The sequence below is a fragment of the Colletotrichum orchidophilum genome, assembly GCF_001831195.1.
Source record: "Colletotrichum orchidophilum strain IMI 309357 chromosome Unknown Scaffold_42.1, whole genome shotgun sequence".
NCBI classification, from domain to species: Eukaryota; Fungi; Ascomycota; class Sordariomycetes; order Glomerellales; family Glomerellaceae; genus Colletotrichum; species Colletotrichum orchidophilum.
The window spans coordinates 274,996-296,856 of NW_019172998.1; the positions used below are offsets into that span (position 1 = coordinate 274,996).

The window sequence follows — 21,861 nt, forward strand, 5'->3', positions numbered from 1 at the left end:
AAACTGGGCCACCGAATTCGAACTCGCGTTCTCTTACCGAAACCAGGCATTCAACCATGGCCGACTAGGTCACATATACTTCAGGCGCTCCTCATGCCTTCCATCTACGCTCCCATTCCCTCCTTTTTAATCGACCTGGACACATGGGGCTTGCCACTTCATCGCTTCATCCACGGATGGTCAAAATGCTCGTCTCCCGATGGGTCATCACGTCAGCATGCGGGCAGCCATGCACCCACCACAACAGGAGCTTGACGAGGTAGGAACATTCACTGTCTTGGCGATTTCATCACCTCAATGAAAGACTTTTGTGGAATGGTGGTCATTTGTCTATTTGTAAACCGACCGCCACTCTCATTCAGCCTTCCCCCTTCCAATATCTCTCGCCTGTCTGACCGTTGTACCCTACTTGCAAGCTTCAACACACTCGAGGCTAAGTCAACTAAGGGATTTTGCGTTACAATCCTGCCTAAAACCAACGCCCGTTTGCTCGCATTAGATATCGGGCAACTACCAAACTCTGAGCCACGTATTTCACACTGTGAAGCGCTGTCTACGTGCTCAACTTTGGATCCATCATATCCCAGCCAGTCTAGCCAATCTTATTTCCAGTTGTTTAATCCCGCCCAAGGATCACTATTCTGCTGAGGCAGAGCTGACCGTGGGTGCGCACTTGATGGGTAGGCACTCGGAGGGTTTTGCTGTGGATAGTTTTGTTGCTGTTGCTGCTGCTGCTGCTGCTGCTGTTGATAATCCTGCTGACCATAGAACGTCTGCTGAGGGCCCAATGGCGGGGGACCAGGGGGAGGAGGCGGCGGTACGAAGCCGGCAGGCATTTGTTGTTGTTGGGGGTTAGGGAAGCTGCCGTACTGCTGGTTCTGATTGAATGAGGTTTGTGTTGGCGGGGGCGAAGCTGGGCCTCGCAAGACGGTTGGGCCGAACGTGGATTGATGGGGAGGCGGTGACGTTGGGCCGGGGGTGCGGCCGTACTGACTCGGATTGTATGCTGGCTGGCCGTATGTGTTCCCCGATTGTGGCGTGTAAGACTGCGAGGTAGGAGGGGCGGCGAAGCTCGGATACTGCTGCTGGTTTGGAGGCGGAGACTGAGGAACTTGGTACTGACCCGAGAAGTTGGTCTGAGGGTATCGCGGGGTCGAGTTGTTGGCGAAATTCAAAGGTGCCGGCGTTGGCCGGTTCGAGGCAGGCTTGGGCGATGGTGCAGGAGGCTCCATAGACATGCGCTCCATCAAGCCCCTCAGACGCTCGCGCTCCAATTCAGCGTGTGAGTCTTTGCGGGTCGACCGCTCCTGCTCAATACTGTTGAGAAGCTGAGCCCCCTCAGACCGCCTGTTGTTGACGAATGTGTCGACGTTCTTCTCGAGGCTTTGTACGGTCTCCTTCATCTCGGCATACCAAGTCTTGGCACCCTGAAGACCAGCCTCCAGGTCGAGAAACTCCTGATACGCCCGTTTGTACTTGTTCATGACGGATGTCCTTTGTCGTTGCACTGTCTCGTATTTACTCTGCTCTGACCGGACTCGCTTGTCCTGCAGCAGCGTGTTGAAGCTGGTCGTCAAGTCCTTCATCAAGGCGGATTGCTTGTGGTTTGCCTGCAGCAATCTGTTTTGATATGGCCGGAACTTTTCCAACTCGGACTGGAAGAGCTGGTTTTCATAGTTGGTTATCGACTTTTTGTTTAAAATCAGGATTTCTGAAATGTCATCATTGTGAACCTGTGAATGTTAGTGCTTTGCGCAGCTTTCCAAATCATTCCAAGAGACACACCTTTTCCTTGAGATCTTTCAACACTTGATTGCGTTCCCTCTTGATCAGGTTCAGCTTCTTCATGATCTCTTCCACTTTGTGAATTTGATCAACGACACTGGGGCCTCCCTCGTCAAAATCAACATCCAGCAGGTTTGGTTCGTTGCCTGAGGGGCTCGTAACATTGCTCGATTTCCCGCGCACCTTGCTGACGGCATGTTGAAACAGGGATTCGATACTTCCGTGGGAGGCAGCCGCCCTCATCTCCTCGAACTCGATTTCATTCTGCCTCAATTTTGCCGCCAGCTGGTTGTCGCTTCTCGCTGCTTCTTCCAACGCTTCTCGGTAGTTCCTAATGTCGCTTCGCAGGGTCGATGTTAATCTCGAGCTTGGTTGTTGTGTCCATTCGTTCTCGTATTTCGAACGCATCTTCTCGCACACGCTTTCTTCCATGTCCAGTTGTTTGTTGTTCTTATCCAAGGTGTTCACGATAATGTCCTTGTCGGACCGCAAAATGTCGAAGATGGCGGCCGGATCTTCATGCCCCGCAACGTCTTCGCACCAGGTCCTGAACTCTTCATCCGGCATAATTTCTTGATCGAAGCCCCCCTTCAAAACCTGCAGAGCGCCGGGAAGCCTCAGATAATCCAAACTTGCTGCCATTTCACTGTTCGCCGTGTCCACTCGTTCCGTCTCAGCTCTGATCAACTTAGCCTTCTCCTCGTCGTAGAGACTGGCCGATTCTGTCACAGCCAGGGGCACAATCTTGGAGAAAAGGTCCGGCCCTGTAATGCGCTGAATATCTTGACCAGCGTAGAGTTCGCTTACGGGAATTGGTTTCGACGCTGGGAGCTTGGGAACGGGTGGCAGGCTCGCCTCCACAGGCACGGTCTGGTGGTAGATGAAATCATTGTCCTTGCTGAATTCCTTGAGTTTGTCCTGAACGGTTGACAGATGCCGTTTGGTAAATTCGACTAAGAGCCCGCCAGTCTCGGCGCCGAGGTTTGAGCTCGGGGGCACTGAGTTAGGGAAGTTGGTGGCAATGCGGTTTGCCTCCTTGCCCTGGGTTTCCGCAGCCTGAAGTCTGGCGACAGCAGTTCCGTGTTGACCAGCTTCGTCGTCGGCAAGCGCCTGGTAATACTGCGACATGGAGCTCAGGAGGTTAAATTTTACCTACCACTGTTAGCTAACGTCACAGTGTGTGGTTGCAAACCACCTTTGATAGAAGGAGTGGGAAGACAACGTCTAGCAATCCTTACCTGAACCATGAGGAGCCAGACTTTCTCGAAGATGGCTCTGTTGAAATTGTCCTGGACACCTTCAACAGCTTGCCCGTACAGGTACGCCGCCTGACTAGAGAGCTTGGCCAGCAAGGCCACCTTCTTTTGGTCCGCCACCTGTTTCTCTAAGAAAACCTCTTGCGCCTGGGCCAACATGATTGAGATGAGGGTTTTGACAGTTTCGCGGCTGAGGTCAGACGAAGGTGCGTGGAGGAAGTTCTCATTGATGTAAGTGAACATGCCGGCGGACGCCTGAAAGGAGTGGTACGCGGCTTTGAGGCCTGACTCCTCGGATCTTGTTTGGTGGGCGGCGTGACATGACAGGACGGCGGAGATGTTGAATATTATGGAAGCCTTTTCGAATGCGAGCGAGTATTGGGCGGTAGATTTGTGTGTGAAGGCGTCGAACCTGCAAAGCACTCGATGTTAGTATGCTCAAACGGCGCTTTGGGCCGCAAAAGGGCGGGGATAGCGGGGGAGATACCATGTGAAGGAGATCTTGATGTGTTGCTCATCGACGGGAAAGCGCAAGTCGAGGAGCTCGAGCTGACCGTAGTATCTGTAGAGCATATCGCGGCCCGACGTGCTGTCCTTGCCGGCGCCCCTCACATCCTGTCGCAGACGATTGAGGGTGGCGCACTCCTCAGCATAGCGCTCAGGATCATCGCCGTATGTGTCCCTGATGTAGTCCTTCAGCGGGGTAACCCAGTCGATTTCGTTTGTGGCCTTGAGCGGCGAAGAGATCATAGGCGACTGCGTCATTTTGGAAGACGACGACGAAGCCAGCTCCGGAGACGAGGTTTCGGCCCGGGGAATCGCGGGGATGTCACGGGGGACTGTGAATCGCGGTCGGAGGGGTGGTTTGCTGTGATGTGCAGCCTCGTTCAGATGTCTTGGTGATTGGGTGGCATACGGGGCCTCGTCAGAGGTGGCCTTGGGAGAAAGGTGACGGCTGAAGGTGGACGGATGCAGCTCTCCGGTCAGGTCGCTGGGCTGGTTGCTGTCCAGGTCGCTGTCTGTCTTGCCGTGGCGGGCGGAGTGCGGGGTGGGGGCGGGCAGCGACGATTGAAGGAGAAGCCGTCGGATGCAGTCAAGAGTCAGTGCACCCAAGCTCCGTCAGGTGTACGTACTCTCTTTTCTATCTCTCTCTCTGTGTGTAGGTATGTGTATGTGTGTGAGTGTGTCGGGCCAGGTCAGGTACCCGACGTGAGTGCGTGTGTCGCTCAATGGTGGGCAGACCCGTTTTGTGGTGCTGCTGGCTGCTGGAGAAGGATGCTCTCGGCGGCGCTGACGGCGCTGGCTGGGTTGCTGTTCTGCGGCCGACCTTAAGTTTTGGTGCTTGTTCAGGACGCAGATTGAGTCGATGTTGGTGTGGTAGTACGGCAGTTTGCGACGGATTGTCTCCAGCAGGCGGTAACAATCCGTATTGTTCTTCTTTATTTCTTTATGGCTACTTCTTCTGAAGAAAAGCACCAGATCCGTCTTCCTGTGAGGTCATAATGCTGGGGGACCCGGTGAGATGAGGGACGGTTGGTAATTTAGATAGAGGCCTAAAGGGGAGCTTGGGAGGGTGGGGCAGCTTCGTGTGTCCGAGATGGCTCGGTGTCGTCAGACGTCTCGTTTTCGCCTCTAAACACCCCAGGTTGCGCCTCTGGCGATGGCGGTACCGGACTGTCGGTGATATATGCTTGGTGGACGAAGCGCCCGGTGGAATAGGACGACTGCCAGACAGGGCTCGGGGATTGGAGGCGAGTAAACCGCTGCGCCGTGTCATTCGTCGTCGTCGTCGTCGTCGTCTTGTTGCACCTCTCGGCTTAGCCCTCGTGTGTGGTGTTGACGTTGGCGCATAACATGGACGGGGAAGGGGGATACGTCGGGCTGTCTTACGTAGCCGCCAGGCAGTGAGAATTGTACACTATGAGCCGGGGATGTTCCTGGCTTTTCGGCGGGGGCCTAGACGACCTCGGGAGGGTGCGAACTTTTCTGTCGCACTTGCCTCAACAAGAGTTGGACAATGTTGTTTCCCTCTTTCATGACTTCGCCTCAGCCACCTACTTCCACCTACTTCAACGCAAGTCGGATAGAGTGAGTTTCCCACAAATCGCGAGTCCGCCTTTAAAATTGCTTTATTCTTGGACTTGCTCCAAAGGAAGCTTGGCGCTTTTAACCTCCCTTCAATTGGGCATCTCTGTGAACGCGCCTATCCCAACTCACAGGTGCCAATATCACCAAGCAGCTTCAAGCACGATGATACCAAATCCACCTTTACTTCGGGCCCTAATCACCTCACCGTACATCAGGTTACCTCGCCTATCGCGTCGACATGGCTAGATGGCCTATCCCTCATCTTTGGAGGGATCACAGTGAGACGTTGCCCAATGCGACTCTCCTCTCACTCCACTCGTAACAGTGTGCTCCGAACAGCTCGACCCAGCCAGCTCTCGTATGCCCGTCTCGTGATATTCGCGTTGTTCCGTTCCACATGCCTCCATAACTTGGCCAGACCGCACCGTCCGCTCATCACGGTGTCATCGCTGCTTACGTTCCGATGTCTGCTGCACGTAAGCACAGCTAGACAACGGTGACCTGACATTTCTCAACCCAGCGAGCACAATGAATTCACGTACAGTTTCCTCCGCAGCCTTTCTCTCGACCAAAATCCGTACGCCAGCGAAGCTAAGACCTAGGTAGATACATCGCTCAACGGAGACATCCCGACGATGCGATACTCTTCAATCTGAGCCGAGTCCATCCGTATTCCCACGAACATCCCCAAATACCCTCACCTAAACCTCGACAACCCACGTTTCCGCAACCACATTGGCCCTCCGCCATCCCGGCCCTCATGCAGGTGACGGGCTACCCAATATCCGTACCTTAGCTACCCCTCCTCCCCGGCCTGCCATTGGTCGCCGGCGGCCGGCGCTTCGTGGCCCCACTAGGGACCCGAGCCAGGACCAGGTAACAGGCCCGAACGGGCCGCTCCTTGCAGGGTTTGGAGTCCCCGTCCTTCCAGGTTCTTTGTGGCATTTTCCCGTGCAACACCGCGAGCGGGCGGCCACTGTTTCCTGCGCGGCAACGCAGCGTTTCTGTAGCCTGGATCAACACCAGACCTCCTGCGCATCATGGTGCTCACATGAGCTCCACGCGTCGCATCGTCTAGGTCTCAAGCGCCCTGCGTCACAACCAGGCGCCTCTCGAACCGTTTTCCTCTCTCGTTACAATTCACCCTGCCCAACATTGTTAAGAAAAGTTGTTGTATACTGTCTTCATTGATGGGGTGTGGTTCTTTTGTAAAAATAATCTGAGGTGAGTGGCCTCCGCGGTGAGTCTGGCTGTCCTTCTTTCCCCCCCCCTCTTCTCTCTTCTCCTACGTCTATACTACACTGTGCACTTTTGAGTCATGTGAATAATACAATCGAGTAAAGCAATGGGCTTTCTCCAAACCAGAAAAAAAATATGGGCTGGCAACCTCCTCTCCCTCTCTCTGCCGACAACGTCGGATGATTGTTGAGATTATAAGAACAACAAGATAGAAGCCAGAAAAAACAATCAACCCTTTGTAAACACCTGCCATGCAAGATCCTCCAACCTTACGTTCTATGATCAACCGGGAAGAAAGTCCATCTACACGCCAGGCCGCAGGATGCCGAGATATAGTACAAGGACAAGAAAAAAAGAAAGACATCGTGCTCAAGATGAGCCGGAGCCAGGGTCTTTCTTGGACTCGTCCTTCTTCTCGTCAGTCTTTCTATCCGTCGTCGTCGACTTGTCAGCCCCGTCGGCCTGACCAGGCTTCTGGTGAGCCGGGTGGTTCGTCAGCGTGTGCCACATGGATTTGAGGAAGCCCTCGTTTTTATGGGTCTCGGAGTCATCCGGCGAAGCTGGCTGTGTTCTACTTTCGAGAATTAGCACAAGAGACGCTGCGACAGGTCCTGGGAGAAGAGAGGGAGAGAGAGAGAGAAAGCCCCGTTTCGGCTGCTCGCTCGCGCGCGCGCGCAGAAAACTCACCCCTGGGGAGTGACGTTCATAATCTTCCGCGCCGTCTTGTCTCCCATCTCGTTCGCCAGCATCTCCACCAGGGTACGCTGGTTCGCGCTCAGGTACTTGGGCATGTTGACTCGGAACTCCACTTTGAGGTCGCCGGAGCCTCCCCTCCTACCGTTCAGCTTCTTCATGCCCATGCCCGACAGCGTCAGCTTGTCGCCCGTGTTGGTGCCGGTAGCCACCTTGACGTTGACTTGCCCGTCGAGGGTCGGCACCGTAACCTCTCCTCCGAGCATCGCCGTCGTAATGGGGATGCTGGCCGTGTACAGAATGTCGGAGCCCGCCCGACGGAACTTGGGGTCCGTCGCGACGCGCACAAAGACGTAGAGGTCGCCCTTCTGCGTCCGCATGTTGGCGTCGGCGTTCTTGCCGGTGACGGGGGCATCGCCTGCACCGTCAACGCGCAGCCTCATTCCGTCTTCGATACCGGCGGGGATGTCGACGGTGATTGTCTTCCGCTCCCTTACAACACCGTTACCTGCGCAAGACCTGCACTCCGATCCCCGAGGAATGGTCGTGCCCGTTCCTCCACAGCTTCCGCAAGTCGACGCCATCTGGAATCCGCCATTCATGAAGTGCACCCGCGTTCCCGTTCCGTTGCAGGACTTGCACTCTGACCTCTTGGTGCCCTGCTTGAGTCCACTGCCCGTACAAGTTCCGCACTCCGTCAGGGGCGTCACCGTGATCGTCTTGCTCGTTCCTTTGGCCGCCTCCATGAATGATATGCTCGATTGCACCTCGATGTTATCGCCCACCAGGATTTCCTGCTGGAAGGGGTTCCGTCCGCCGCGGCGTCCGAACGGGGATCCTTGGCCGCCTGTGAATGCAGAGAAGATGTCATCAAAGTTGAAGCCGCCGCCGCCGCCGAAGCCTCCTTGCCCTCCGAACCCGCCGCCGAATGGGTTTCCAGCTCCTCCAAAGGGATCGCCGCCAGGTGCGCCGCTGGGGTCGAAGCCAGCAGCGCCGTACTGGTCGAATTGCTGCTTCTTCTTCGGGTCGGACAGTATCTCGTATGCGCTCTGGATCTCGCCAAACTTCTCCTTCGCTCCGGCGTCTTTGTTCGTGTCGGGATGGTATTTCTTCGCCAGGCCATAGTATGCCTTCTTGATATCACCCGCGGATGACGATTTGTCGACACCCAAGGTCTTGTAGGGGTCGCTCGGGGCGAGGTTGGTAGATGTCGCATGGAATGCCTGCCAAGTGACCATTGAGCGAGCTGTACAGACACTTTAGTAAATAGGAAAACTTACACGTTTGGACGAGGGAGTTTGAGATGTCACCCGGGAAGCTAGAGGCTTCGTGGGTCTGACGGTACAAGTGACGGTGTGGATTTGGACGCGTTTGCAGACAGAATCCTTGAGCCTGGACGGCCTGGAAATACGGCTGGACAGCAGACGGCTCGGGGCCGCTGCCTTGGTAAGAATGCTTGCATTCATTGCGAAGCCTGACGATTCATCTGAAGCAATGTGTTGTAGATTTTAGGGGTTAATTTGACCTGGGGATGCGGAAAAGGCATCGGCATCTAAGTGGAACTCTCCCGCAAATTCTTTGCCCTTCGATGCCATTGAGAACGGGATGATATCAACTTTTTTTGGGGCCCGATGCTAAGCCGAAAGGCAGTTTATTGCCTCAGGCATAGGCGACTTGAAAGCGCGGGCGAGTGCAGGGGGACCGGGGGTATTTGGTAAGGTAAATGGGGGTAACTCCTGCAGGCTTCACGTCAGCAATTGGGATGGCTTTAAGTGGCTCGCGAACAGGCCCCACAGCCCGCAGGCGGGAATTCGCGGCTAGGGGCGCGTTGTGCGTGCATGAATGGAAGCCTTCGTTGCGCCGGGCCTCGGAGGAGCGGCCAGGAGAATTGAGGCGTCAGTGTCCAACCAATTGAGTATTTATAAAAGCCTCCGGATCCAAAACTCCTTATTTCATTACTGTTATAGATCATAGCTATTTGAGAGCGAGACAAAAGATCTTGCCCTTATCGTCTATCGTCTATCGTCATGGGTTTCCTGCCCATGGTGAGGTATCATTATGCAGTCCGAAATCGCCCAAACGGCCGGCGTGGCTCTATGCTCCAGTGACACAAATGTACCCGTCAGCCAACTTCTGTTGATGCATTCAATTCCAAAACAGTACTCGTTTCGTCATCAAGGTCTTCAAGCGTCGTGTGATTTCGAATTTGATCTTCTGTGGCGGTCGCTTTTAGTAATGGCCTGGCTCCTGACCTTGTGAATAAAGTCGACAATGACATCGTTTTCTTGTATTCCGACACCGTTAAAGTGTTTCCGCACTGTCATCGCTAGTTGTTCTTTGCTCTGCCTTCTATTCTCCTTCTTCCGAGCCATCGTTGGGGAGTGTAGGCCAATGCCACCGGGGCGCGAAAGAACCAATTGACGATACGAGCATGAGAAGGAGGTAGGAGTGTTGAGGTGGTGCTCGCGACGGTATGCATGGAGTGTGTCTCGCTCAAAGGTTTTCCATTGAATCTGCAGAAGACAAAAGTTAGCCGTCAGTTTCACGAGGCTGGGACGCAGCATGTGTGTGTATGGCGAGGTCGAAGGGGCGGGCGAGGGATTGTTCTTACGCCAGGATTTTGAGCAGCCTCCTTGGCCGGAGTGGGAGCATCAGCAGCTGCGTTGGCATTTGTGACTTCTCGCAATTGAGAGCCCGTCGAGCTGGCCACGCGACGAAGCTTTCCATTCGAGTGACCACCAGAACCAGACGTGTGCTTTTCTTTGGTGTTTGTGCTCTCGGACTTTGCGTCGTCGTGAGCGACCTTGGAAGATTTGGGTGCCATGACAGGGTAAGATGAATTCAATTAGGATTTGCCGAGGCTGTCGTTGCTGATTTGGCCTAGGTCACAGGAACTGAAGAGAGGCGTTCCCAGGTATTACATCGTAATCGAGAGTGAAGATTGGGGAGAAAACGGTGTGAGGGGGGGAGGGAGGCAGGGCAGGGCCGGGGCGGAAGAGTGGAAGCGTGGATGCGTGGGCGGGAAGGGGATTTTTTTCTCACGTCATGGCACCAAACAGCCGGCGGCGCCTTTGTTGGTTGCTGGTTGCTGGTTGCCCAGGGGCCTGCCGCCTGCCTGCCTCGAGGAGCGAGCTGCGGGGCGGCCACTGGCGGCATGGCGGAATTCGGGGTCTGGCGTTGACAGCGAGCCAGCTGGAACCGTGGACTGTGGTGCCTGGAAAAGCTAGGCCCCGTTGCTGGCGTCAATGTGGTGCGACATCGGTACGTACTGGTAGAAATGTGATCCCCGACTTTCAGGCTGCTTATCTAAGTCGGCTCCGGAGCAGATTTTCAGCTCCAGCCTAATCGAGATAGCGCACCGGTCGACCATCCTCGGTGTGAAGTGAGGTACCTTACCATCGGCCCCTCAATTTTTTCTGCGGTCCACAATCAATACGTCTATAGGTCGTTTTTCCATCAAGCTAACATAAGGTACCTATTCCGTTGCACCAGACAGACTCATGGAGATCAAAAACTCTTCATCAAAACTATTCTCATGACACTCCGGATGCCTGCAGCCCGGAACATGGGCTACCGGTGACACCGAAAACGATGCTCTCAATTCGCCATGGTGTGGCTTCGTTCGCAAACCAGAAACGGGTATGCCACGCACCAGCAAGCGAAATATCAAGCAGTCGAATTGGGGAACTTCCGTCCCGCCGCAAGTCACCAATACAGTACTTAGCGGGGTGTGGAATTAAAGGCCACCTTATTGTTCACCCAGGGATAGACGTCGACTTACACGGTGCCTCGTACTTTGCCATTTCACAAACTCAACCCCAATTTCCCCACATCGAGGGAGAACGAGTCTTGGCTGCACGAACACATCGGCCGCGAGCAACAAGGGATGCTCTACTTCATTCTTGGCCTCCTGATCAAGCCAGGCACCCAGGGCATCATCTCAAGACCTCCAGGGTTCCCAGCGTAACGGATACCCGAGTCATCTTACGGCCCGCGAGATATGCCCGACAAAAGTGTGTCTGGGATTCCATCCCCCACGCAGTACGAAACACTAGGTATGGCTGGCCCAGTAGCTTGGGCTACCATCTCGCACGTAATCGAATCTCTACATGAGGGTCATCCCGCGTCGATACGCAGGTGGACCAAGAGACCCCCAAACTTTCTTTCGACGCCAGACTCGGGAGCCCCACGACGTTCTATCTGTTCTGTTTCTCAGCTAGTAGTGAAACTAACTGCGCATATTAGGCAAGAGAAAGAGCTGTCTGCCTTGAGGCCTCGAAATTTGGCCGAGTCTCTGCCTAACGCCCTGGTCATGCCAAAGGTCTCTAGAAAGGGGGGCTGGCTACCAAAAACGATAGGTGATCGGGCATCCTCACTCGAATACATATCGGCGGGCGGATTGGTCAGGTGTCAAACGCGTTTACAGCTCCAACCCGCAAGGACATGCGCAAGTGGCACGCTTTCGATGAAGAACCTGAACACTGTTGCCCGCCATAGGCGCCAAAAAAAAACGCCAACTAGTCACGTTCGCCATTGCAGACACGTCGATGGCAATACTTTTGGAATCTTCCAAACAAATGCAACCCCCAAACTACCACGGAAAGCTATCAGGTTACTGTAAGCTGAATATGCTTCCAAACGGTGGCTTCGTAAGGGAGATCATTTTTGTTGCTATCCTCACGGGTACCCTCTGCCAGCTTGCGAGACCACCCTTGACGCCACGAGAAGCTCACCGTGGGTGGAGCCGACCGTCTGTGGTTTCCTCCCAAAGGTGCTGACCGGCGATCAGCTAAAAATCCCTGCCACCTCCACCACAAGATTTTGTGAGGTTGCCTCGGCCCTGGGCTCAAGTACCTACAGGCTACATCTCGTTCCTAGATGACTGCTACGATCGACACCGTCTGCTTGGCAACATTGCACGCACAGTTAATTCAGTCGACCTCCACGTCCGATGAGAGCAGAAGTTGCTAGGGGAAAAGCGACTCAAAATCTCATTTGAACGCTGACATCTCGAATTAGTTGTTCGGCTAAATGACTACGAGAGCACTACGAGAGCGAAAAGAAATGCCGCCTTTCACAGCTCCAAAGACAGGTATCGCCACTCCAGTATCTGTACAGGGCAGCGTATCCGAAGACTTTTTTTTTTTTTTTTTTTTTTTTTTTTTTTTTTTTTTTCTGCTTTTACCGAGATCCACGACTGACACTCGACAAGTCGAAGAATGGGATTGTATTAAATTCTGATTTGTATATTGTGTTTATGGTGTGTTTTTTATTGGTGTTTTTTTTTTTTAATATTTTTGTTTTTATTTTTTTGAACTGAACAAATGTTTCTACTGCCCAATAAGTTGATCCGAACAACGCGACTCAAGCCCATTTGGCTGCCGACATCAATGGGAAATGGACTCGGAGACTTGCCCACCAACAACTCTGGGTTGCCACAACCTACAGGGTCGCGTGCTGCCTTTCCGAATCCAGGGTCTATACCGCATTGGGAACCCATTACGAGATGAGAAGAGCCAAGGAATTGAGTGTGCATCAACGGGGATGACCGACGTACCGACCGAGACTCCGGAAATACTCATTTGAACGTATCCGTCTGCCTCAACTGTTGGACTCCGCCGACTGGGAAGATTCACCCACACCCCACCTGAGAATGCGGTATTTGTTCCTGATGTGCCTCACGCGTCTCAGCCTCAGAGCGTGGGGTTGATAAATGGCACAAGATCGACAACGACATGGCATTCGCCTCTGGCTAGATTTGAATATCACAATGTGTATGATGAGCGGCTAGCTTAGCTCAGAGTGTCCCAGTATAGCTGTTTTCGAGCCCCATCAGTGAGTGCTGCAGCTTCGGTCTAACAGCAACAGCTTAGACGCGATAGCCGGGCAGTCTGGTAGGTCTGGTGCGACCTGCCACAAAAATCACCACGTGTGAGATTAACGGCGACCGGTGATTGACAGTCAATTAATAGCAAAATCGTGCTGGTCGGGTGGCGCGCCTTTGCCTCTCTTCTGCGTCCTGCTCAAGGTGCTTTTCCTCACATTGCCTTATTTCCTGTCAACACCCTCGAGCGGAGCAATCTTGCAGCTACGCCCATCATTTGCACTGACGCATCTTAGAGCGACAAAAAGTCATGAAGCAAATTACGTAGGCAATTACACTAATGAGAACGATATCCGTTGGACTGTTGGCAGCACCGTCTGTGGGTAGCTACAAAGGCACATGCTGGCTGGCAAAGGCTGACAGAACACCACCCCCCAAAAGAAGCTTGAGGAGTCTGTAAGTGACACTGGCGGCCGATCCGCGCAACCATGTCGATACCTAGGCCGGGGTGTGGCGCCCCAGAAGAGTGAAGGCCACCAAGCTCCAGACCGTGCCCATCCCCACACGTCTCGTCTTCTTCAAGTGAGCTGCTCATACCGGCCATCCCTGCAGAGGCTAGCCACGCCAGTCACGGACGGCATGGGCATGCTTGTCGTAGGGCAAGCGAAGAGAACTTGGGGGATCTTTGGGGGTCTCTGGGCGGGGATCCTCTAGCTCAAAGGGACCAGTCCATGTTTGCTGTGCTCATCCAGTTGACAGTCGCATGGTCGTGTCGTACGACGACAGAGACCACCACTTGGGAATGTCATGAGAGCAACCGCTCAGCTTGACCCGCCCCGTTGCCTCGCTACTTGGGACTATGTGGAGCTATCATGAGAACGAAACGTCACGGTTTTTTTTTTCTCGTTTACCGTGGCTTAACATGGCAACTTGCCGACCGATATCCGTCGACCCAAAAGACGAGCGAATGTGGTGACTTGACCGGGGTTTGGGGTTTGTTCCTGACCCGATATCCTTACGGCTTACGGAGTACCTAGTCTTTGCTAACCACGCCAACCAGATCGATCGCCGCTCCGTTAGAAAGCATGCCAAAAAAAGTCACGATTTCCCTCCCGACGAAACATATCCATGATTGCAACCAATCGAACCAGGCCCAGCCGCGCCCGGTAGGCTTGAGCAGGTTCAGTTGCATTTTCTCGGCTGTCACTGTAGCAATGGCTGTTCCAGCGAGATGATTTTGCTTCCTCTCCGTGTTATCCTGACGAGACGTACGAGAGAGGGTATGGTGCGGCTGCCTCGGACGGATACCGCACTTTTCTTCCATGACGGCAAATGACGAGGCGCAGGAACGCACATGCACAGATGGTCACTTGTCAACTTTTGTCGGGTTCTCGCGAACGGTACCGAAGACTAGCCGGATGCCCCCTCTGCTTACACGGCATGTTCAAGTTCCGATATTGTCCTGTCTGCACCGCACTTTGAACGAAGGCCGCCCTTCGGCGCGTCTCTCCTGCTAGAGGCACCATGGTAATTAAATGTACGGAAATACGGTATTAGTGCCTGGCCGCATCGTCCCCCCCTCCCCCTTCTCCTGCGGGTGCATAGTGGCACACCCAGCGCCCCAAAGACCTTTCTTATGACTGTGCCAAGGAAGAGAGTCGTAAAAGGAGAGTTGCCCAAGAAGCATACCTTACCAACCGCAACATGCCATGTTATTACATGTATCGAAGGCGCACTAATGAAAGACCCCTCCCCATTGGCGTGGCCCACCACACCTTCTCTACATTGCTCCCATGGAAGGCATACCTTAGCTTAGTAGGTGCTTGGTCAAGGGCATCTGGGTTCTGCGCATCGCATCGCATCGCATCGCCGCGCCGCGGGCCTCACAGCTTGGCCACATCCCAGGTGGGTTCACCGACGGCCGGGCCTGACTGGAAGGGTGGAGGGGGAAAGGGGGGCACGGGGGGGGGGGGAAGAGAACCCGCACACCCTGCCTGCCCTGCGCAGAAGCAGAGAGGGGGGGAGCTTGGGGAGGCAAGAGTCCCCGGGAGATGGCATAAGACCCCCCACACTCCCACTCTGTGCTCTCGATCCATCTGCCCAGACGGTCAAACGCTTTTCCAACTCAACCCACTTCCCCAGGACTTGCCGCAATACTAACGCGCAGTGGACCAGCACCAGCACCAGCACCAGCACCAGCACCAGCAGCACCACCCACCCACGCACCACTCGATAGGCATTTGCCATCCCCGAGGCCAATCTTCAACGGCAGCAAACATCTCTCGCCCTGCCATCCGAGCTTCGAGAAGAAAGACGACATTGTTTCCTGCGTTTGCATCCGCCAGCTCGTTCTCTGCTTGCCTCGAAATTCAGCAATATAACGCACACGGCGTGTCCAGTCTATTAGCCACCACCTATTGTTCTGCTTTGCATCGCACTGCCGTCCTCTGTCTGGCGAGCCCTTGCATCCATCGACTTGGCGAGGCCAAATTTCTTCAGGTGAGGCATTCCAATCCTCTCCATCTGTCTCGTTTTCCCTCCCTCTTTGTCTCTCTCTGTCATCCGTCGCCCCTTTCCCGCCCTCCATTTTTTCTCTCATCCCGTTCCCTACCAATGTCTTCCGGCATTTCGAACCCAACCCCCCGGGGATTTCAAAGACAATTCCACTTCGTACCCGTCAGACATGTCGCCGCGGATCAGGTACGATTCGCCACGTCCCTCCTGCTTTGCGGTACTGGTGTATACCACCCAGGTCCGTGAATCGAGCTTGACACGGATTTCTCGGAACGACGATGCCTCAGCTGGACGACATGCGACCAAGTTCCATCCAAGCTCCATCGGCTGCTGTTGCCGCCGCCACAACTACTGCAGCCGTCACAAGCGCTGGGCACCGATCTACCCAGCGGCGCTCCCCGACGTACACTTTATCGTCTCAGTTTGAGGTACCTACCTTAACCTCAGGTTTAGCTGGGCATGCCACTGACGGACATCAACGGTTCGCCTCGGTTTACTCCGCACTCACGCACTCAAGGGACCGCGCCGTCCGGCGCGGCGCTATGTATCCCGAAGCTCGAGGTACCTGATTTGGAGCATACCCACCGTGGCCCATCTCTGCTCTCACGAGGAGATCCCGTACCCGGTACAACACCATCTCGTCCCGTCTCCCGCCATCCTTTCACCCAAGGTTCCCTGTCTTGCTTCTTAGGAGCTGGACCGCCCCGGACGACAGCTTGTGCGACTGGAACGGCGGCGACGCCTCCCCCAGGAAATAGGGAGAGAGAGGGGGGAAAAGACGAAACTCTCTTTTTCCCCTTCGCACTTTCTCCTCCCACCCCCTCGTCACCTAGCTGCTCTTCATCTGCTCGCGCTTTTCCAACAATTCCTTCCAGGCGGTGGGCTAGGCCCTGCAAGTCATCGCCCAACGTCCGAGCAATAGTGCATCGGATTCCTTCGGTCTACTGAGAAGAGATTTATGGCTACGAAGGAGCGAGAGAGAGAGAGAAAGAGAGAGAGAAAGCAAGAGCGCGCCCAGCTCCCGTCCTCAAGTTCATGGCGCCAGGCCTGGCTCTTCGTCGTTACACGCCCACCCCCTAGGACGCAACGCTTTGGTCCATCTCCATCGCCCTTAGTCCACACTCCACAGCCCTCGGGCCATGGGTCCACTCCCATCCGCAACCTCCAACCTTGCCGTCTCTTATTTTTATTTTTTGACACCCACACCCTCCCCTCTCTTTCGCTCTGTCATGCAGCGCAGCGCTCGTCCATTTTACCGCAACAGGCGGCAGACCCGTCATTAATACTACCATCTCCACCGACATCCACCTACTAACCATTCCCAGCTGCTTACCTTGCCTTGCCTGATCTCGCCTCGAGGGTATCCGTACCTCGACTGAAGGAATATCTCACTGTCCTCGAGGACTGCGCTCTCAGCCGCGACTTTTCCCTCACACATCGCACTCTACTATCTTACTACGGCCACTGCCTCTGCCGTTACCTCTGCTGGCGGAAGTCACTTTCCCTCAGTCATGTTTTGAAAATCCTCTCCAATTGGCTTTGGAGAGGCCAACCCAGAAAAGTCGAGTGCGTTTTGCGCACGCAGCTTGTACGATACGAAAACTGAAGAACACGGAACGCCCAGTACACTGGTCCATCCCAACCGCCACCGCCGCGCCACTTGCTCCAGTCGTTGTGATACTTCTTCGACTGCCGCGTCCAGGCTTCGCAAAACAAAATACAAGCACCGTTGCGACAAAGCACCTCGTGCGCAACGTAGCTGGTGTCTTTGAATCGTAAGGCCGTTACATTGCAACAGGGCCCGCACCGCCAACTACCTCGGGTTTCCCGACACCTACCTCAGGAAGCTGCTGTCTCAAAAATCATGACTTCTATTCTACCCGCACATCCAGCGACGTTCAAATCCTCGACTTCGCTCCCTCCTGCCGGGCCTGGGACAATGGCAACAAAGCACGAGCCGCGAACGAGTCCCCAGCACTTCATCAAGCAGGAACACGAGGTGGGGAGAGGCAGACTGCGGGAGGTTTCCGAGGACAAGGATGCCGACATCATGGACGATGACGGAGCTGACGGAGATGAAGGAAAAGCCGGTTCCTCCAACTCGGACGGTGGTCCTGCGAGGAAAAGACGGAGGAGTCGCAAAGGCTTGGACAAAAAGTTTGAATGTCCTCAAGAGGGCTGTGGAAAGAGCTACTCCAGAGCCGAGCACTTGTACGTGGCAACGTGTAAGGTCGACGCCTTACTTGACTAACAATTTTTTAGGTATCGTCACCAGCTCAACCACACGCCCAAGCAGATATATGCCTGTGACTTTCCTGATTGCAGTCGCACTTTTGTTCGGCTTGATCTGTGTAACCGCCATAGAGACCGTCACACGGCCAAAGGGTCTGCACTGAATCGTAAGGACTCGATGATGAGCCATATTTCCCCTACTACGGACCGTCCGCCTTTCCCACTCCCTGGGTCTGCTTCGCCCGAGATTAGTCGGCCGGGTACCGGCTTCGCCAACATGCGGCAAGCCCAAATGCAATATCATTCCCCCAAAGATGTATCTGCTAGTCCGTTTATTCAGGCAACAAACACGCCACCGGGATACCCAATAGGTGTCCACCCTGGTGGAATGGACGGCTACATGCATCACGACAATGGGTACGGAGGCGTTCAGGCGCATCGCCCCCCGCAACAGTCCCCGAGCGGACCAAGGCCGACTGGACAAACCAACGGGTCTTACATGTCCCCAGTTGCCAATCCACACGGCTACCACAACCAAGCGCACAATACCCCTCAGTCTGCAACTTACACCACGCAGCAAAACTTCCCGCAGTTTAATCTGCCGCCCTCCGACTTCTCCAACGGCACGGGTAGCGTACCCCGTGAGGGCCAAACGTACGCACCGACCACTTCGGCCGAGTACAGTGAACAGGGTCATCCCCAGCAGTCGGGTGAGATGATGCTTCTCGATCAGATGTCCATGCCTGGGACAATCCCCGTTTTCGGGAGCGACAGTATCCTGAGCAAATCGCCATATGTCACGATTCCAGAAGACTTCGTCGCCTACCTCTTCAACACGCAACAGGGTGAAGGCTCACCCATGGGCCAGATGGTGGCTCCCGGGTACGTTAACAAGTTGGTTCTGCCTTCGTTTTGGCATAAGCTCCGCTAACAATTTTGCAGCTACGGAGAGTACCAGAATCCCTACAGCGTCCCTTATGTGGGAACAGAGGGTGTTCCCATGGGGTACTTCCCCTCAGGCCCCCATCAGGTCATGGCTGTCAACAACCTGCTTGACCAAAACCTCCCAGAGGCTACGATATCCGAGGAGAAAAGCCAAGAGATTTACGACTTCATCAACCAGAGGTTCCACGAAAACGATCAGGCTCCGGCGCTGCGGCAGCGGGATAGCATCTTGGAGGGCGATCGTAGCGACGGAGATCACATGCTGAGCAAGCGGATGATGCAGGCGTACATCGGCTCGTACTGGGTCCATTTCAGTGACCAGATTCCTATCCTTCACAAGCCGACATTCTCGCCTGATAGGACCCCGAATCTGCTTCTTCTAGCAATGATGACGATCGGTGCGGCATGTCTGGACAAGACACACGGCCAGAAAGTCACAAAGGCCGGCGCGCAGCTGTCCAACTTCCTGGCCTGGCACCTGAGGTGGGAGATTTTTATGGACCCAAATTTCAGGCCGCCGGCAAAGTTGTGGCTGTTTCAAACACTTCTACTTCTCGAGCTGTATGAAAAGATGTACTCAACCAGAGAATTGCACGAGAGAGCCCATATCCATCACGCAACCACAATCACCCTAATGCGCCGCGGAAGGTCGCTCATTGGCAAATCATCTCTCGACTCGCCACCCAACCCTAGGGACGACAAGACGAACAGCTCGCGCCATTCCTCGGCATCCGGCGTGGCTCATACTGCAGATGAGTGGTGGAACCACTGGATCACCAACGAGTCGACACGACGAGCTGCCTTTGCTGCTTTCGTCATTGACTCCATCCACGCTACCATGTTTGGGCACTCTACGGTCATGGTCACGCACGAAATGAGACTGCCACTACCCTGCGATGAGGCTTTGTGGAAAGCTACAAGCGGTGCGGAAGTTGGCAGAGTCGAGTCTAATCTCCTGTCTAACGGTGTCAAGCCGATCTCCTTCCTGGAGGGCCTAAAACGAACGCTCAGTGGTCAAGGCGTACAGACTAATCCCTTCGGCCGTATGGTTCTCATGGCCGGTCTTCTCAGCGTGAGCTGGCACATGAATCAAAGAGACCTCCAGGTCAACGTTCTTGGCGGCGGCGTGTCTCAGGCACTGGGCGGCAGAGACAAATGGCGGGGAACACTGACCAGGGCCTTCGACGCTTGGAAGGAGGACTTCGACAAGTCCCTCACAAGGACAGAAGGCTCTTCTGATCCATACCGCTACGACTCGGCAAAGAAGAATGACGCCAACGTCGTCTTCGAAAGCCGTACGGTGTTGCATCATCTTGCACACATGGCAATGCATGTTGACATTGTCGACTGCCAGATCTTTGCCAGGGCAAAGCGACTTCTAGGACGAGCCATTGGGCAGCAAGATCTCAATAGCGCACAGCGAAGGATGAAGGATCTTTGGGCGCCATCCGCCAAAGCTCGAGACGCTACCTTTTATGCTCTCAAGTTCATCAGCTCTGTTCTTATACCCGATGGAGGCCATTCTCACCAGCCCAACGGCTACAAGTATGATGAGCCATACACTGCGCGAGACGATGTACTCCTCAACAGGCCTTGGGTCCTGTACTTTGCTGCCCTTGTCGTATGGTGTTATGGGTTCGCCCTAGAAGGTCCCTGTCCCGAGGTCCCGCTGCCGACATCCAAGCAGGAGCAGTCACGCCAAATGCGAGAGTATCTAATGAAATATGGCGGCGCATCCTCGCCAGACGAGCTAAAAACTATGAAGGGCATCAACACGAACACAGCGATGCTGCTAGTTCTCAAGGACTCATTCGAAACCACTCGGTGGGAGCTGTTGCACGAGGGCGCCAATCTGCTCAGCAATTGTCTCCAGTTGAATGCTGGAGCTACTACGATGTAATTGGCGAGCTGCCGGATAATGAACAAACTGCCTTTCCAGAGCCGTTGTTATAGCGGCTCATACTTGGTAATGGCACGACTGATTGACGACGAAGGGATTTGACTTTAAACATTATACCAATCTTGCGATTGCATGACGGGAGGATCAGAGCCTCAGACGATAACTTCGAATGACTGGGAGCCAATGCGGAATTTCAACCTGTGCATCTTTCTTTTATGTGCTGTATTGTATCTATACCCCCATGATGCGCGCCTTACTGCAGCGCTATGGATTATTCGTGACATGGCAGCATTAGCGCTGAGACGGGAAAAGTCGGGTCTCGAAGAGAGTACATTGATGAATATTTTTACCTCATCACACCTCATGTTCTGTTGCCCAGATGTGGCGTCTTTCGACACCATTCCGCTTCAAATCCGTCGTGATAGACGGCCCGTAACCCACAATGAAAACAAGGCGGATGGAACGTGGGGTGTCCTAGGAATTGGAAATCCCACCTATCCGAATCCAAGTCAGTGAAGAAGCCTTGGCCTGAGGTGTTTGCCAAGTAAAGGGGTAACGTGGTGCATGGCCAAAAGCACCCTTGACCGCTGACCTCTCTCTGTGTCTCGCTCTTCACTGGGTAATTCGAATACTTTAATTTAGGCTCTTTTCGGAGGATCTTTGTCTCCACAGGCCGGCGTGTGTACATTAGAGAGCACGCTGCTATTGGAGTGTGACAGCTCTTGTGCCCCTCTCATCTTTTCTCTCTAAGAGGAAACGAGACCCACGTGGCTCAGGAGTTGGCTCTGCTTCACAATGCAGACGCGGATAGTGAAGACAGTGAGTTTAGGATTATAGGACAGTGGAGATGGAGATGATGATGATGAAGAATAAGGTCTATGTCTGAATTTGGCCGATAAATCAAGTGTCAAATGTATCTACCCATATACCGTGCGCGATAGGTAAAGTGCAACGTGCTGATGCCAGTGGCTGATATCAGCACCATTTCAAACAAGTTCGGCAGTGATGCATCATGACCATTGTCAACTCATTGCTGTCTGTCAAGAACAGCCGATATCTCCCCGTGGCCCGCGAGTTGAAGTTGTGGGTCGCATGCTCCGCCTCCGTAGACTTTATTCTCCGGACCCGGCTCCGATGTATGCGGGGCTAGTTTTTCGATAGCGCCTTTTTAGTGACATTCTTCACCTTACGTCATGATGACTTGCGGGGGGCTTTGAGTGATTTTGTGGAGAAGGCTTGTGAGCGGTTTACATTACCAGGAGAACCAGTTGGACGGCACATTCGGAACGGAGGAACTGCTGTGCTACCTCAGACTGCGTGAGAAGAGCACAGGTACCGGTAGCCCAACCCAGCGGGCGAACCGTGAAAGGCATGGAACGCATGAG

The 21,861-nt window shown here is 54.2% G+C and overlaps 4 protein-coding genes across 4 annotated transcripts; 1 reads left to right on the top strand and 3 right to left on the bottom strand.

The window, feature by feature from the left end:
• Positions 1 to 602: 602 nt before the first annotated feature.
• CORC01_05927 (BRO1-like domain-containing protein) lies at positions 603 to 5,391 on the bottom strand (the record flags this gene model as incomplete). The annotated part of the gene is made up of 5 exons (XM_022617569.1): positions 603 to 1,733; positions 1,786 to 2,937; positions 3,024 to 3,453; positions 3,529 to 4,037; positions 5,350 to 5,391. 5 exons carry the CDS (start codon positions 5,389 to 5,391, stop codon positions 603 to 605), a joined length of 3,264 nt encoding a protein of 1,087 aa, XP_022475987.1.
• A 1,346-nt stretch (positions 5,392 to 6,737) lies between these two features.
• CORC01_05928 (chaperone DnaJ) lies at positions 6,738 to 8,527 on the bottom strand (the record flags this gene model as incomplete). The annotated part of the gene is made up of 3 exons (XM_022617570.1): positions 6,738 to 6,939; positions 7,056 to 8,284; positions 8,342 to 8,527. 3 exons carry the CDS (start codon positions 8,525 to 8,527, stop codon positions 6,738 to 6,740), a joined length of 1,617 nt encoding a protein of 538 aa, XP_022475988.1.
• A 717-nt stretch (positions 8,528 to 9,244) lies between these two features.
• On the bottom strand, positions 9,245 to 9,885 carry CORC01_05929 (uncharacterized protein; the record flags this gene model as incomplete). The annotated part of the gene is made up of 2 exons (XM_022617571.1): positions 9,245 to 9,574; positions 9,673 to 9,885. The coding sequence occupies 2 exons, from the start codon at positions 9,883 to 9,885 to the stop codon at positions 9,245 to 9,247; spliced, it is 543 nt and encodes a 180-aa protein (XP_022475989.1).
• A 7,453-nt stretch (positions 9,886 to 17,338) lies between these two features.
• CORC01_05930 (uncharacterized protein) lies at positions 17,339 to 20,476 on the top strand (the record flags this gene model as incomplete). The annotated part of the gene is made up of 3 exons (XM_022617572.1): positions 17,339 to 17,610; positions 17,662 to 18,513; positions 18,574 to 20,476. The coding sequence occupies 3 exons, from the start codon at positions 17,339 to 17,341 to the stop codon at positions 20,474 to 20,476; spliced, it is 3,027 nt and encodes a 1,008-aa protein (XP_022475990.1).
• Positions 20,477 to 21,861: the final 1,385 nt, after the last annotated feature.